This window comes from Ambystoma mexicanum, chromosome 3q (genome assembly GCF_040938575.1).
Source record: "Ambystoma mexicanum isolate Mex_15411 chromosome 3q, UKY_AmexF1_1, whole genome shotgun sequence".
NCBI classification, from domain to species: domain Eukaryota; kingdom Metazoa; phylum Chordata; class Amphibia; order Caudata; family Ambystomatidae; genus Ambystoma; species Ambystoma mexicanum.
Genome location: NC_090926.1, coordinates 483,753,586 through 483,771,690, shown reverse-complemented (window position 1 = coordinate 483,771,690; position 18,105 = coordinate 483,753,586). Strand labels below are relative to the sequence as shown.

The 18,105-nt window shown below is 39.4% G+C and overlaps 1 protein-coding gene across 3 annotated transcripts in view; it reads right to left on the bottom strand.

The window, feature by feature from the left end:
• GABRG2 (gamma-aminobutyric acid type A receptor subunit gamma2) overlaps window positions 1-18,105 on the bottom strand; it is a 907,137-nt gene that overhangs the window by 373,313 nt on the left and 515,719 nt on the right. For 2 of the 3 annotated variants that reach the window (XM_069654278.1, XM_069654277.1), the window contains exons 3-4: window positions 17,123-17,190; window positions 5,452-5,672 (exon numbers count right to left, since the gene is read on the bottom strand). In XM_069654278.1, coding sequence (XP_069510379.1) covers window positions 5,452-5,672; window positions 17,123-17,190 — 289 coding nt within the window. The remainder of the gene's footprint in view (window positions 1-5,451; window positions 5,673-17,122; window positions 17,191-18,105) is intronic. The other variant, XM_069654279.1, reaches the window with a different exon arrangement.

Below are 18,105 nucleotides of genomic sequence, written 5' to 3'. Positions count from 1 at the left end.
CTGGTGCTGCTGCAGGGTCGCTGCGCCACTGTGCGCCATGGCTGGTTTTGGTAGCTAAAATCCATGAATACGCTGTATGCGGAAATGGATTTTAGCGCATGCGGCTGGTGCAGAAAGTCACACGTGCACAATGTGCGCCAGCCGCGTGCGCCACTTGTGCGCTGATTTCTATGAATTACACTGTTTATTTTCACAATATGTGGGTGTGGGACGCAGGGTAATACAAACAAAAGCAAAAATGTAAATTCTATACAAACAATAGGACCAAATATTAAATGTATGTGTAAAACATATCCACCACAATTGGTAAGAGGTTGTATAGTTTTTCCTTGTGTTAATTCCTCAATTTTCAGGCTCCTTCAGTGAGCATATTGCATCTGTTATTCTATCCTCTGAAAACTGAAATACTTTGTTTGATAATCTAGTCAATCTTATTACCCACCTGATAACAACTTAGAGCATGGACTTCTGTAGCTGGTAGGCGGACCAACACACTCTGCCAGGCAACACATGTTCTCATCATTGTTCCAACCTGCTCTTTTCAAGGTCTCAGCTTTCGATTCCCTGTCTTATTGTGACCACAGTGGCATTGCAACTCAGATACATGCGTGTAATCACCTCAAAGCACACAAGTATGTGTGTCAGCCTTTCTGCTCTTAGCCCTTCATGAATCTCACTATGGTGGAAATCTGGCCCATGTTTCCAGCCACCAGTTAATCTCTATGTAACTCATATTATCCGACAACCTGCATATCAATATTTGGGCTATGCTGTTACAAAACCTGTGACAACTTGATCCCTCTGAATCAACTTCTCTTTTTTCTTGAAGTGGAAGTCAATGTTGTTCCAGAGTCCTTAGAGCTCAGTGTTCACACAGATTTCAGAATCTCAATGGAATTTAAACTGTGTAGCATACTGGATTCTGTTTACAACATGTGATAACTCACATACTACCAAACATTCATCACAAAAACTAAAGCGGACACATGTCCAATAGCCGAATACCATCACAACGATCGTATCCATTCTTTAAACTCATATGTGAGAATACGAGTACAACAGCATGTTAAACATCTATACTTCAAACTTCATTCACAATTCCTTACTCCTCACTTCCAGTAGAAATCTCAAAACCTGGAAATGTAGAGTACAGAAACATTTCTATTACTTCCTGGCATTCTAGTTCCCACCTCTTTGCCTCTTAGGGTCGCTGTAAAGCTTACTCTTCTTCTTCTATATGTGTTTTAGGGACGTGAACATGATGAACACAAAACAGTATCCCAGCACTTCCCTACCTGAAGGGAATGCTCTTGTCCACTATAATGGCGGGTTTTACCCATCCACCCTTCAACGCCTCTATGCATATTCTGAAATAATTCCATCCAACCTAAAACTTTGTTTAATCAATATTCTGCCTGGAATTCATGGAAGTAAACAAATCTTCATGACTACACTTAGTCACATTCCCTTCACTCTGGGGCATCAATTCGCCTGTTATTACTACAAAGCACATGACATTCCAAATGTAAATGGACAGGGAAGTCACAATCACTCTGCTGAACCTCTCCACTGCCATTGATGGTTTACAACATACAACACTTATCATATGAGTCTAACACAAGGGATTTGAGTGTGAGACATGGTTTGGAAGTTTCATGGTTGCCCAAATGCATTTTACTACACTAACAACTGAATGCAAATATGTTATTCACTCATTTTATTGATAGCCATCCATAATCCAAATCTTTTACATATAGAACAGCTAATTTAAGTGGCCGCTGAAGAAATGTTCAATATACTACCATACTATTGCTGCCAGGCTATACTTTATACACATCAAATTTGGAATTTGTTTCGAAAGAGAACAGTAGAATCATGACACGATTGCAACATCGTTTGAGTCAAGCTGACAGCAGAAGAAAACATGAGTACCTATCTGCATGGGATGAGAGCCTTTCATGTGGTGATTGATATGCAGACTGCAAACCCCTCACCTCTCCCCATTGCAGGATCCAAGAAACCATCATCACCTCCTTCAAATGAGCACTGCTTACACACAGAGACTGAGCATGGCCATCTTTAGGGATTTTGGGGCCTGGCACACAGAGAGCTGTAGGTCCCACGACAAACCAAACAAATGAAGAAATTCAAGCCTCACTGCTTGAAACAGCCCGCCCCCTACTCTGATGTCATGATCACAACTCATAGCTTGATAAATTGCCCTGGAAACAACAAATATACGCATGGGCACCCCTTTGAAGTCACACAACCCCCCTTTTCAATTCTGGAATGACAATAATACACAAGTGCAATTTCAAAGTTAATACTAGCTTTATGATGTGGGTACTTGCGTTCTAGCATAGCCACAGAACATATTTCAACAATTACGAACAGAATGAATGTACCCAGGCTGTCGTACAGATGCAGGGCACATATCAGTAGCCATTTGAAACAGGTAAACATGCCCCAGCTTAGACACAGAGTGGCTTCACAGAATGTACACATGCTCAATCATGGAATCAGAGGACATTTTTGAAGTAATGAGGAAGAAATACATGTTGTAGCATAGATAGACGATCCAGATCAGACGTGACTATAAGAGTGCACATAACTGATTGTAGATTGTGATTAGAAGATGGCTATGGTTTTTAAGTGATATTGCCATGAATGTGTTAGTACAAACATGGCATTGTGGTTTGCAACAATCCGTTGCCTCGATGATTAAATACGACAACACTTAGTAGAAAGTTCAATCATCAGTAAATATTTTTGGAAGAGAGAACTAATTCTGACAGGGAATAGACAGTTTAGGCACTGCGAAATAAAAGTGTGGTCCTAGATGAAGCATTTTGATTAGGTGCTAAAACTGCGGTTTGAGCCCAGTCTGTTATTTATACATGTGTTCAGATTGCTTCCTGGTTAGTGTCATACAACATGGTGCAATTATGTTTTAACGTTTGATTTTCAAAAACTGAAATTAATACTCTGTTTTGGAAATCTAGAGTTAGAAAATGCACACATCACATATTAAACAAATAGAGTCATATTAAACAAGATCTGCCTATAATGATGTTATGTCAAAACAAAATAATTGAAGATGCATTAAAAGTAAAAAAGTAGCAAAATGCTAATTTATGTGACCCAACAAGATCTCATCTGGATTTTACTATTGCATTTTAAAAATTTAAATGCACCCTGCAATACAAACAGTGATACATTCACCTGATTAGTTTGCTTGTGACACATGTTAACAGTTTACTATTAATCATGCGACAATCATGTGATATTGTAGAAAAATCTCATCTATGTTTTCAGTCAAATTATTAGTCTTGAAAATGTGCTTCCCAGAGGCGTCTATAAGTTATGTGCTAATTGTTATATTGCACAACAAAATAGTCATCAAAATAGACTACACCAAAATAAAGTGCAAATGGCGGATTACATACACATCATAATGTGAGAAGGCAAAAACGTTCAGTGTGTACAAACTAAAATTTTGGGCCTCGTCACAAGTTTGTAAATGTTGGAGATTAATGGTGGTAAAATGACAGTAACATATTTACTAATTTGGGGTGTCTGTTTAATGTTTACAACCCTTGCTTCGTGGTTCTGTGCTCTGCAAGCTGATGCAATGTTATGTTTGCAAGTAATGATTCCTGGCGCAAAGTATGTTGTTTTGCAGCGCAGTAGTCATTACTATCACCAAAGTGCATATACTCAAGAGCATTAACGTAAGAGAGAGTATAGTCGGAATCTGTCTAGCCAGAATTTGGAAGTGTTCATTGGAACAAGACAGATCTCTGAAACATGCGCTTAACACACTGCTCTATCTTCAGAACCAACAGGGCAGGCACTCAAGCTTATAAATATGCACTTGAACTTTGGTTATTTCATTTGATCAATACTCCTCAAGGAAAGATAGAAAAATGCTCTACAAGTTGTGCTGTAGCAAACACCCCAATTAATGGAATTATTTGCGTGTAAAACGGGGATTTGTTTGTCATTCTGCCCGCAAATCCCTGTTTGACGAATGGGGATGTGCGGGCAGAATGACACACAAATCCATGTTTTACACGCAAATAATTCCATGAATCACGAACTGTAAATTCTATAGTGAATGCAGATTGCGTTACAGGATGAATTGGTCATATCAAACGATAGTGGTTCACACCAACCAGGCAGCAGGCACGGAGTCTAAGGGCCGGATTCATGGAATTTTTTGCACGGTTCAAAGTAACTTTGCACTGCTGAAAAGTGACTTTCCACTGCTGACACATACCCTGGCATATGGAATTGTACAAAGTGTATTTTTGCCACGCAAAGTCCGTGCAAAGTCAGTGCATAGTCATGTTTGCAGTACAAAAGGACTGTGCACGGCAAAATTACATGTTGCACAGTTCCATGAATCAGGGTTTGTGTCGGCAGTGCAAAGTCAATTTTCAGCAGTGCAGTCACTTTGCACCGTGCAAAAAAATCCATGAATCGGACCCTAAGCCTATAAAATGTGATGTTATGTGTTTAATATAATGTGTAAAATAAGTGCACTACCGTCTGCAGTTAGTTGCCCCCCCCCACCCTGATCAAGGTGGGGGTCCTGCACAAATTCCTTGTTTGCCCTCTCATAAACAGTACATGTTTGAATGGTTTAATAAGATCAAGAATAACCATATACACTCGAATTCCCTATTTGCATGCAGAATGCTCCATTTAAATGAGCGACTCCCATCTCGAGGAAGCCTGTGCAAAAACGTATTGTGGGTGCATTTCATATTATCGAAGAGCCTCTACTCTTTCTTTAAACCATTACGCCCTACATTCAGGACAGTAGGCAGGAGTGCACATTAGTTAATGAGGCCAGTGAGAGAAATAATGAGATGTCTTGTTACATTCATTAAACATAGTAGCGACGCAGTACTCTTCAGTCTAGCAGTGGATTAAAAGAACACTGCAGTTTATAATGGCTAGTTTTAGGTCGATATAATTGGAATGCACTGGATGAAGGGGCGGGCTCAGAAATGCTTCCCTAATAAATAGCTCCAAATTGTTATTTGTACCTCCTGAATTATATATCTGTTATAATTAAAACAAGATATTTGAAACAGATCACGTTCATACTTGGATTTTGAAAATGTGCAAACTAAAAGCTCGAGAATTGTTGTATATAAAAAACAAATTAGTATTGATATAGACCTTCTCCCCTCAAAAGAGTGTTAATATTTTAACAGAGTCCACAGCTCGGCAATCAAGCAATCCATTAATTACCAGGATTCATAAAGCAATAGTATTCAATTAACAATGACAGGAACCTATTCTTAGAAGTAGAATGAGAATGCACTCGTGATAGCCATTGAAAGAGTTTCTGTGTACTAAATAATCACAAACTTTATAAACTTCAAAATGGCCGCACCTTTGGAAAGAAGTTCCTCTTGTAGAGTTGTATGAGTCACTTACCTTAGCGTGTACAATACTCTGCCATCGTTCCAGATCCGCAGCATCCGATTTGGTGTCGTAATCCAATGAGCATCAGCCTTCTTGGAGTTTCGGAAGAAGGTGTCTGGTATCCAAATCTTGCCAACCATGTTGCTGTTGAGTCGTAAGACTTTCATGGTACTGTTAAACTTCAGACGTCTGTCATACCAGGTTTGGGCAAAAAATATATCAATTGTATATTCCTGTATTTTTAAACACAGAAACGTTAAAGAAATAAAATGTTGTCAGTGTTTTATTTACTTGCAATGTCCACAATATTTTTGTTTCACTTTAATACATATTTGAGCTTTAATTGGACAGTAATTAGTTGTCAGTTGAGTGCTAATAGCATATCAAATATTGTTCAGCTGTCACTTAATTGCTCTATGTTCTATAACAAATCACATGTCTTTATTTAAAGTTGCTCCATACACTCTCATGTCTAAAATACCTTGTTTTTCAATTTTTTACAGATGATTGTCATTTGGTGGCAGTAAGTAACTCTTACCTATTCCTTTCTCTGAAGACAGCCATGCACTTGCAATTTCCATTCTAGTACAAGTCATGAAATAACACTGATGGGCTTACTTAGGGCTGAGAGATGTATTCAGGTGCATCGCAACACATGTATGAATCAAGGGTTAAAAAATCGGAGGGGGCGCTTGGGGGGAGGCTGGTAGCTACTGCAATATCTCCTGAATGAAGAGAGTGAGCAACTCCAGATCTCCTGACAGTGGCCTGAAATGTGTTATGTGACGGCCTGACTGAGAATCTGATAAACCAGTTTTGCAATTCATTCACAAAGCACAACTGTCCCTGATCTATTGTCTCCTTTCTATTGTGAATGTTGTTTAGGGAGTTGATGGCACATTAACTCAACTGTTTTGAGTGATGGAACCCATCTTAGTTTCAGGAATCGGTTGCATGTGTTTCAGCCACTTAAAGTCAAGGATGATAACAGGGCGCCATATTGTGGACAAAATACGGTAGTTTCGAAACCCTGTGTGTTTTGAATTGCAGTGTGCATATGGATAGAGACATCTACTCAACATCTTGCAAAAGCCATCTAAATATGAATATTCGTTTTATTCGGGGTGTGAGGTGCTTTATAAATGTGTTCTCTACACATTAACTGTTCTAATTGTATCATTTAAGTGTTTTTGTAAGGGGATTAAGTGTTTTTGTAAGGGGAGTATAAGTTAATGCCTTACATCCACCTTGATCAGTGAAACTGTAAAGGTTCCTGACTCTGCGAGGTAAGGTATACCTCAAGAGGATACAAGTCTAGACTTGAAAGGGGCATTGCATGATGTCTCGCACAAGCTTGAAGAAAATACATGGTAAGTAAGGCATATTACTGGTTTCTGTGTTTTAGTGTCATCGACTTGACCAAATGACTTCCCTTGTCATGAAAGGAAATCAAGGATTATTACTTGAATGCTTCGCGTGTGAGTGTATTTCAAAAAGACTAGGGCACCCCCACAATTATTAACCACTCCAGCAGGAATCAGTATAAATTAGAGATTCCCTAAAGGTGTGTACTGGATATGTCATAAATTAGGTTTTTTTTTAAACACATATTCTGCTCTTCTACAATAAAATACATACATCAAAAAGACCAGCATACTAAAACGTACATATTATTATTGTTTTTTCTTTGTTTTTCAACATTTCATTTATGATTTTCAACGGAGTTTAGAACACCATGTTTTTTCATTTGACATATTTTGGTTCCCCAAAAAAACGTGCATGCCATCATAAGTGGCTCAAGCATATTTAGATGTATTCTACCAACCATCACATTGTTACCAAGAAGGAAAATACTAAAGACCGACATTAAATTAATATAGAGGAATATACAGCAAATTAACTTAAATCCTTAACTTAAATCTTATCATGCAACAAAGTAAACAAAAATCACACAAACAGAAAACAGCAAATCATGTTTATCGGTAATATAACAAACATACTATATTTTAAAGAATGTCATCAATTTTTTATAAGAGTGTGCTTTGCCGGTGAAGGCTGGCTAATGGCTGCACGTGGCTATCATTGAGCCTAACTCCCAAGTACTGCTGGCCATTGGTAGTGTCTGTGAGTGAAGAGGGGAGATACCAGAAACATGCAGCGAAGTTTGAAGTCGGTGAACGCTGCTCGCCGGGCTCCCAAAAGTGTACGTGGATCTGAAGGATGCCAGAATGAAGAAGAGAGCGAACGCCCAGAGGTGCGGCTTAGTACCAGTGAGTGAAATAGAGAGAACACTCATACAGGGCACTTGTTGGGCTAAAGCAAGGCGTATGGTTATGCTGAATGAAATTAATCAAGTAATAATGGTGAACCAAAAATGGTGAACCAAAAATGAGGTATTTCAGGTTCCAGCAAGCTGCAAATTGAAAATAAATCAACTTGAATGTCAAGCAAATATTATTGAAAACCAAATTAAAGGAAAGTTCTGATGAGCTTACAAAGTGAACACGTGTGAAACATAAGTAAGAAACATTTATGAAGTAAACATTTTTGAACCACGTGAAAAGGCAATTGATAAATCTTTATGAATAAAGTGAAAATCAAGTGATGAGCGCTTATGAATACTCTGAAAGCAAGGTGGTGGAAGAGATGAACATCACAAAGTGAGTTGTGTGGGAGAACACATTGTGACAAATACAAGAGAATGCCAATGAGAATCCAAAGTAAATGTAAACCAATACACATTTGCAGTAAGAGTGAAACCTGTGCTGACAAGAAAACGTAAAGAATATGGAAAGTTAACGGAGTGCCATGGGTTATCGGTTGCATGACCTGTAATGGGTGGACCGTGCAGTCCAACAACTGTGCCTAGACCGAGGATACACTGCTTGGAAAAAGCCAAGGAAGGAAAGTAAAGATAAAGAATATACACTTTGGAATACAATTCCTGAAGTGAATGAGAAAGAGAACAATCTGTATGACCTATTGAAGATCATGAAGGATTATTAAGTTGGCCTGGAACTGGTTTTGTAAACTAAGAGACTTGAAGTGATTGTAAGTTTACAAGTTGGAAGAGCTGACGTCTTGGGAAAGGGAAACCCGAGACTTTGTGAACTGTGTTGTCTACTTTGGGAAGTGAATGCCAAGACTGTTTTGAACTGTTTTGAACTTAGTGAAGGGGAGCTGGAATGCAAGCCAAGTGCTGGAAGAAGCTCAGAACTTCATTTGGAATACGATTCCTCTTCCACTTCCTCCCTTTATCTTTTCTTTTCCCCATTCTTTTTTCTCTTTTGCTCCATTTGCTAGTAGTTTTGGTATTATTTTTAATCTAATCTTTCTTTCTCTTTTCATATTTCCAATATCTCACATTCTTGTCACTTGTGACATTACACTCTTTGCAAATCTTTCTACCCTCCATGCTACTATCTCTCTTGATTTCCCTCATTATGATTACATCTCTACACTGGTGTTCACAAATTGTGCTTACTATCCTTTTCCCTTGCAGTCTATCTGTAACTCTGCTATTCACCTCATCGTTCATCTTTCTCCTCATACCATCTATTCTGTCAATTTTTGGCCTACTTTTGACTGGCATCTTCTTTTTAATGCTCTCTATATCTTTTTAATATGCATTCATGGCTTGCTCCACCCTATTTACCATCCTTAGTCTCAATCTACAGATTGTCTTGTTTGTTGCATTCTCATCCGGATGCCTCATTGTTGTTCGTAAGTCACCATGTGCTCCGTCCCGCCTTTGCTATTTGTTACTCCATGTACCTAGGCAATATCATTTCTTACCAATGTTTTACCCTGCTCTTTGGGTATTTCACACTCAATTAAAATCTCTTCTTCTGCCTCCTTCATTATAACTTTTTCTTTTATGTACTGATTATTGTAACCTTACCTTCCACTCATATTATTTATTCGCACCTGGGGAATGGCGCTCAGCCAATAAGGTAACTTGAAGAGCGAGTAAAAATACACAATCCGTGCCTGCTGTCAAGCCACCCGACACCCTTTCCCAGGTAGTGGCTTTTTTTTTTTTAATGCGGCGAGGCAACACTGAGCCTAACCCCAGCCCCAAATTGACCTGATTCCCCTCCCCACTTTCTCCAATTACCAGCGGCACCGGGGCATTGTGCTCCAGTCCCGGCACTCCTCTCGTCTGGCCACCATAGACATGGAAAAGGGCCTTAGTCTCTTTGCCATAGGGCGGAAGCCATTTTGTTTTCTTTTTTCATTTTTATTGGGAGATCGAATGTGCAGGAAGTGCGGATCTCCCAATGAAAAAATGTGAAAGCCATTCGCAGCCCGTACAAATCCTGGTGTTTGAATGGGTTTCATGTCCTGTCAGGAGGGCGGAGTTGGCCTTTAATGGCCCACAGCCCAAGCTGAGGCCCTCGCTTTGCTTGGGCTTGTTTTAGCACGTGCTGACGGCAATTAAAGCCCATGTCCCCACTCCTGGCATGGTATGAAAGCCATATATCTGTTTATATCGCCTTTGTGAAAGCACTATCTCATTTGAAAATGTACATCTAAATAAAAACACTTATATCAATAAATAGTTTCCTCTTAGGATTACATTCTTTCTTTGGCATCTACATTCACCAACTCACAATATTGGCTATAGGCAAGGGTGTTCTTCTTCTGTGATCAATCATTAAAATCCGGTTTGTGGCTTGAAAGTGCGTTTGTGACTGAGAACCGGAGGCTTGTTTGAACAGTGTGTTTCTTTTCTTCAAAATCACAGAGGGTGGTCTAGCAAGTTACAGGGCTACAAGACCTTACCTGTGACAGTTTGACCTCTTGGATATATCCTCATGAACGTAGTGTACAGATGGAGAGTTGACTGTAAGTTCTAGCATGTACGCTTGGGATGCATTCAAGGACAAGATTTGGAGGCAACATTGACCACATGTAGACAAGGCATTCTGCATAGATGCATGATGTGTTCAATGTGACCTTGTGTTCAACTGGTGACCAGCATGAGGAGAGCATGAGGAATTCATAACTGGAATGATGTGATCGCATATTTTGAAGTTCAGGTTCATTCTTGGTACTTGATTTTGTATTTTCTCTCTGCGTTTTGTGTAGTCAAAGGGACTGATTTACAAGGCCTTTGCTAATGGTATTTTGACATCGTAAAATGGTTTTGTAAATCCGGCTCAAACTGTTTCCTTATTGGATGAATAAACAGCAGACAATATTGCACTGGGATACATTATAAGATATACAAACATATTACCAGTGATGCTTAAAGCAGTTATTTCTATCAGGAGATGTTGACACTGTATTATTGGAGTTTAAAACGTCTCATCCACTAGCCAGCCAATCATCTCTACCACAGACCAAGACAAGAAAAACAAAACCAGCCCCATCTCTTAAAGAATACAATGATGCAGGTAATTTCACCTCTGAAAGAGAAATCTGCTAATCAGATTCCCCTTTCATAAACACCATGCCAAAACCATAGTGTGTACTTGTACATTGCTGAATCACTCGCCTGATTCGCAGCATCTTTTCAACCAGTGGCACAGAGTGGGTTAATAGGTCACAGATGCCCCTTTGTCGGCTGCAGTGACACCCAAGTCTCTGCAGCATTGCGGAAACATTTAAAATATACACCCCTGTTCCAAAAACGACATACCTCTGAAGATGTCCTGGCAGCGCATACAACTGTAAATATACGCCATACCTGAGTTATGGTATGATAGCCAGCATCATTCAGAATTATCCCACCCAGATGATATTGATATTGCACATGTGTCAGCCCTGTAAGTCCAGTTCAGCTATGGAAGAGTTATGTGAATTCCCCAGACAGTATGGACCTTGCCCTACTGATAGGAAGGTAGCCTGGTGGGGTGACTCTGTTAGTTTATTTGTAAGGGCAGGTAACACCCTTCTGCCTCGGAGAGCCACTCCAGAGCACACTGGCCTGGGAGCAGAAAGTAAGAGGCACATCCATTTACAAAGACCCAGGCCTCTCACCACAATCCTACATTAATAAAGGCATTTGATCCTATTGAGAAGCAGAGAGGGCAGAGCTAGGATAGCCAGATAAGGATATGTACAGTGTTGGGCTGGTTCTGCCATCCTGATTCTCTCTGCCTCTCTTTCTCTTTCCTGCTCCTACACCTCCTCTGTAGCAATTCACTTTGGGTGTGGCATAATAAGGGCAAAGTCCACAGTTTCAAGAGTAGATATTGACCCCTAAAGAAGGTGAGCTTTAGTCTGATCACTTGGGTAATGTTGCCTATCAAAGAAGGGGTATCCCATCATCACTTGTGAAGATTTCACTGCACCCTGCTGAGATAGCAGTCTTTGTAAAGTATTCCAGTTGGACGTGAAGTCAGAGACCACCCCTGTCCCCTAAACATCCCCAGGGATCAATGGGGGTGGCCTGCTGGAACAGACCTGCATTTGTGCCAGTCACTGCAATACCCAGGACATTGCTGTGTTGGGGTATCCCTGCATTTGTGTGCCAGCCTCCCCCATGTTGGGGAGCTCAAGAACAAGGAACTGTATTGTCCCTGACTCCCTGAAGTGAGGTGCATAGCAACCTGAGACGTGACCTGCTACAGGAGCAAGACTGCCTCTCTGCCAGCCACAGCGATACCCAGAACCTCTCTGTGTTGGAGGATATCTGTAGTTGTGTGCCAGCCTCCCTGTGTTTGGGAGCATGAGCAAAGGGTTAATATGTTCCCAGAGCCCCTGGATTCTGACTCAAAGCACCCTGAGGGCTGGGACAGTTGGGATCCTAGTGTCTTCCACTGTGAAATGCTTGGGCCATGTTTCAAGAACTGTTCAACACGTTTGAACCAGCAGGAGCATCTGTTGCTGCGTTTTTTACTCTCCCAGTCACACAGTGTCAAGAAGTTTGGTTCAGAACTGCTGAACCACCAATACCTGCAAATAAGTTAATATTGACTGCTAACTGCCCTTTTGCTCCATTTTCGGTTAATAGAGACTGGGTAGCTCACTCTAAACCCGTTTCGCCCACCAGTAGATATCCTTATTCAAAAATATCGTTGCTGTTGCTTATCTTTCACCCTTGATTCATTTCCCAGATTGCTGCATGTACAATATGTTCTTATTCTGTCTTCTTTCCTCAGGTGCAGGTTTTGTGTAGTGTTTTTCTAGTTTGTTATTATTGTACATAATGTGTTTAAAGTGTATATATTTTTATAGAACATTGATGGAACGTTCCTTTATTTTGGACTATTCAGTTTCGCCTTTTGGATTGCTACTGAACCACATTAACAGGTCTCATATGAGTATAGCCTTCCCTCAGCCAATGTTACCACAAAAGGCAAAGGTATATTGCTTGACTGTGACTGTTTTACCTTTATGATTGAGTTGGCTCTTGATTTGTAGTGTGAGGGCTGAGTGGGTGTTTTAGCCTCTGCTCATCCTTGTACTGCTGTAGGGCAGAAGTTAAGTACCAATTACATATACAAATAATTGAGAGTAGAGTTGAAGTCTGCACAGATGGTAGATTAAACCAAAATTACTACGCACCATATGTATCTGGAGGGAAGACAGGGATTCCATAATTTGTGTGGCTAACACCAACAAGCAAATGAGGGAAGATGCCTTTATGTACTACATTCAAGGCAGTAGGTCCCTTCTGTAATGCCAACATGAGCAAGTGCATCAACAGCCAATGCTAAATGCCAAGTACATTAGAACAGCTCTGAAAGGAATTACCTAATCAGCCAAACCAATGTCTTTTAATCAATACATATGTCTTCAAATATTTCACAGTCTGTGCTCAAAAGTGCTCTCATGAATCACAAGAATTGGTGACGTCTCCCCAGAGGCAACCTTCAATGTGAATCTGGGCAGGTGATACTGCTCCGCAAAAACCTCCCTATGGTTAGAGCAAGCAAGACATCAATGGGGGAGACTCCTCCTCTGGGTTCAAGGATTCATATTCCAGTGAGTAACCCCCTAAGATAAATATCAATTATAGATTTCTAAGAACATCTAGTGAAGAAAAGTATGAAGGCCATTCCAAGAGCTGCTATTGTCATCAGGAAATGCAGGTTAAGGAAAGACTACATGATACTGAGATGAGGAGAAACGTATCTGTTATAGAGAATACAGAGCCCAGAACAAACATAGAGAAGGCCCTGTTATATTGCGCTGGGAAAAATCCATGGCAGCGTAATACAGAAAAGGGGTGGAGCCTGGGAAGTGAGAAAGAGAAACCACAATATACGAGTTTGCTCAAAGACGTGTACTGAAGAAAGAGAGGACATGCAGCGTCCTTTGTCGAAAAGGAACCTGAGGGAAGGTTCTCATGTGTTGCATCTAAAAGAGAAGAAACAGAGAGGAACTGGGACAGATGCAAAACCTCCTCTTCACGTTCAAGAGCTAAGTTTTGGGGTGACCGAAAAGGAGCAGAAGTGGACCCATAGGTATGTAAACATCAACAATACCAGTGCCTTTGACCAAACACAGAAAGTGCAGGTGAACAAACAACTGGAAAGTTTTGGGTTTGAACCAGAGAAAGTGTAAGAAGCCAACCTGGCAAATCAATGAGAATGCCCCAACCGGTTGAGTACCCCGATGACACTATCCCAGTACACTACAGGAAAGGTCGAAGGTGGGAGACCTTGGAGGGGGAATCCAAATCATTACTGGCTTACTCATACTTGTCCCAGTCCTAAGATTTTTTTTCAGTGAATGAGGCAAAAAAAGAATCATTACTGGAACACTCATACTTGTCCCAGTACTAAGATATTGGCATTGAGAGAACAGCAGGAGAAGTATCCCTGTAACACTTATTTTCATTGCAAACCACAGGGAATGACAAGCCTTTCTGGAATGTTTACTCTCTGCGACATCAAGGAGGAAGCCAAAAAACATTACAAAATAGGAAACACTGTAAGAGGGGAAACACTGAGGAGCACATTGAAACAGGAAAAGAATCAGAGTCAATCCCAAAGTGAAACCAAAAGCTGTGAAATAAAGATTGAAAACCCCAGGAAATCAACGTAGAAGTTTTAAGTGTTGGGTAAAATTGTCCTATGAAAGAAAAAGGACAAAAGAAATAAAATATTTCAAGAAGAGGATCAAAATGATAAAAGAAGTAATCTAAAACAAGAGACAATTATACCTTTAAAGAACTCAATATCAGAACTGTGTGACTTACAAAAAGTAGTTGCACAGAACTACTTAAGAATACCTTATTGAAATGAATTTGGCAAAGAACCAGCGTAAGGGAGAAGGTAGTATTCCTGTTGTTATAATAGTGGTGGGGTTAGAAGTGATTAGTTTGGACAGTGGACTGATTCTGAGTTGGGCTCTCACTGACGATCGATGAGCACCTTACTTAGTTCTGTTAGGCATTGAAAACCCTTCTTACAGGGAAAGACAGGAACTACTTCCTTTCAGTTAATAAAGTGATCAGTGTAAAGGAAAAATAGAGTCCATGTTCCTCTTCTGATCCGCCACTGTGCATTCAGGTTAATTGTGTGTGTGTGTGTGTGTGTTTGTGTGTTTGTGCATGTGATGATATTGATATTTTATTTGCATGCACATGTGTTTACAATTGTAAACACCTTCTTTGTTTGGTCACCATTTTGAGTATTAAGAGGTTTACAAACTATTATGTAGTGTGCAACACTAATCATTTGGGCACAGCTAACCTGATTTGCTCTTGTCTTTCAACATCTCTCTCATGGGTGTTAGTGCTGAAGGTCCAATAAAGTTATATGGTAATGCACAATTGCATTCTGTATTTTCACTTGAGTGCTTGGGATGCAGCAGATACTAAGTTGACACATGTGGAGGGACACACAATACTGCCAGACATGTTCTAATGCTATGTCCAATTTTAGCTTCATTATATATTAATAATTATGATAGCTACGTACATCATTTGAACTATATCAAGGAGGACGAATTCTGGTACATGTGCTTGAATACCCAAAATCCCAGACTACATTTAGCGCTCTATAGAGTTTGGTGCAATGTAGTCAATCGGTTGAATAAATTATAAATATGAATGTTATGGGACAGAAATAGAAGCCCAGTTTAAGCGGACAAGCTGAGAAGAATAACATGGATTAGGAGGTTTAATTAATATAAATAAATGTATTTACCACTAAGTGCGGAAATCAATGATACTCACTGGGTGATATTCGCTAGGAGGAGTGCCTGTTAGGTTCCCATAGGAAACCATAGTAAGATCCGGGTTAGTGATTGAAGAATATATACGTATGTGTATAGATATATATGTGTATATATGTATTATATCCTTGATTTGATCTATAGTGTTGACCCATTAACAGATTTACTTAATGTATTGTTTGCTTGAATGAAATATGTAATGGAAATATATTGTATGTTTTATATTCATGTTATGATATTTTACTCCTGAATTTTATTATTGATTCTATTGAAAATATATATGTCAAGTTTTTGTTTATACAACTATATCACATTAAAAATAAATAATACAAAATAATAAATAAACACAATGCAGGGCCATTTTTGGACCTTAGTGAAACTTCCCATATGCTTTCCTTAACGCTGTATTTGATGCCTCTTGATATTTGTCACCTTCTACAAGAATGACATAAAACTCCTTCGTGGACCTCTATAAGGGTCATTGTATCTGCATGGAACATAACATATTATTTGTATTAGATCTATTTGAAGATCCTAAGGAGGCTTACAACTAATGTATTGCTTGGGCAAATGAGACACCTTGCAAGAGAACATCACAATGAGAGCCAGGAAGGCAGCACACAAATTCAAGAATATATGGACTAGTTATTTTGATGTGTATTTGTATTCTATATATTTGTATTTAATAGCATGCTGTCATCATCTCTAATGTCCTAGTGATAATGTGAGAATTAACAGGACATATTTACTTGTATTTACTTATGAGATAAATTGAACAATTTGTGAACACAACTCTCCAGTTTGTGATTTGCAAATTAGGTGTTTTTGAACCATTTCTCAATATGTTTTCAAGAATAAAACAAAAATCAAGTTTGCGAGTGCTAGGCCATGAATTAAAATAATAAGTTATGGGGTCACCATCCACTTAACAAACACAATTTCCAGCACTTCATCTAGTCTGTTATTGTTGCAAATCTTACAGTGTACTGGTTTAATTTACTTTCCACAATATATATTTGTGATTGTTGGCATGAGTTGCAGATTACAACCTGAGCAGTTATTTCTAAAAAAATAAAAATAAAATAACAGCGAGAATGATTTTAAAATTAAGTAATCCAATCCATGGGGCATACAAATGAATGTTTAATGGAAAGAAAACATGTTTAAGAAAAGAATAAAGGATTTACAAATATCAGTCAAGTGGAGAAAAGGAATACCTCAAATGGCAGGACCGGGTATTAGCGTAATATTTGTACAATCAATCTAATTTAATCAATTGTCAATTTTGCACACAACACATCCCTCTGTTGTACTGATGAATGAGCCTTTTTTATTTGAATGGATAAAACCTCAATGCACTCAGCAGGCTTCTGAAATTCAGAGCTATATGCGAATAAAGATAGGATATATATGTATATTTTCTGAGATTTCATACTACCAAACTTTGCCTCTGAGAATCAGTCTCCTATCCCTTAATATGTAAAAATAAGATGCATTCATTACATAAACCAAACTCAGTATAAGCAAATTTGAAGATATGCATACCCACCATGTTGATGGCATTCACTGGACCAATGCTATTTACATACATATCAGTGTGAATCACTGTTGGTTTCACTGCAAGGAAAACAAAAACATTGGTGATGTGAACAGTATTAAGACACCACATGAAGATAAAGGTAACACTGAGATCTGTTTTTGCAATCATTATTTCTACGTTGTCACCTGCATTTCACACATAATAGTGACTTGAGAAGGTTTCTGAGCCTTTACTCTTCAATTCATAAACACTGTAGCAACCATGTTTATATCTGCAAACATCTACCTTCAAGAGCTATCATCATTCAGTTTTTGCGGTTAGCCCTATTGTTTACTAACTTACAGTAAGACGCTCAACAATGTATTAAGTGATAGTTAAGGTGAAACAATTTAATGCAGCAAAAACCATGAAATTCCACGGATGATGGGTGTGAAGTGAAAAGAGCCACAATAAATGTGACTCAGAGTACCCTAGTTGATACCATACATAATGTAATTTTTGATGATATTTGTGACATCATCTATATGCTCATTGGCTGAAATCATGGGGATACTTTGAGTTAAGGGTGTCATCACTTTAATCACTGGCACCGTTCATTGCTTTTGTTGTCTTGAATTCTTTCACCTTAACCTTCCCTTGACTAATGTCTTTTGCTGAGTTTCAAGGGTTTTGTTATGCCTTATCTTACCACGCATGAAGGAGTGAACATCCATGGCCCATGAAACCATGGCAAAGAAACAAGCTGGGGGTAGAGCTCTGTCTTCGGCTAGGGCCTCGCTCTGGAACAGCCTCCCTGCCACTCTAACACTTGAGGAGAACCATCTCCAGTTCCTCAAGACCTTTCTCTTTTCTTCTGCCTTCGCTCCCCCTCTACCCTGCTGATCTGTTCTCTCTTGGCACCGTGCACCAGGCCACCCTCTGTCCTCTGGGCTCAGGTACCTGCTCACCCTGCCACCCTCCTGCACTGCCTCCAGGCCATTCCTTGCACTGGG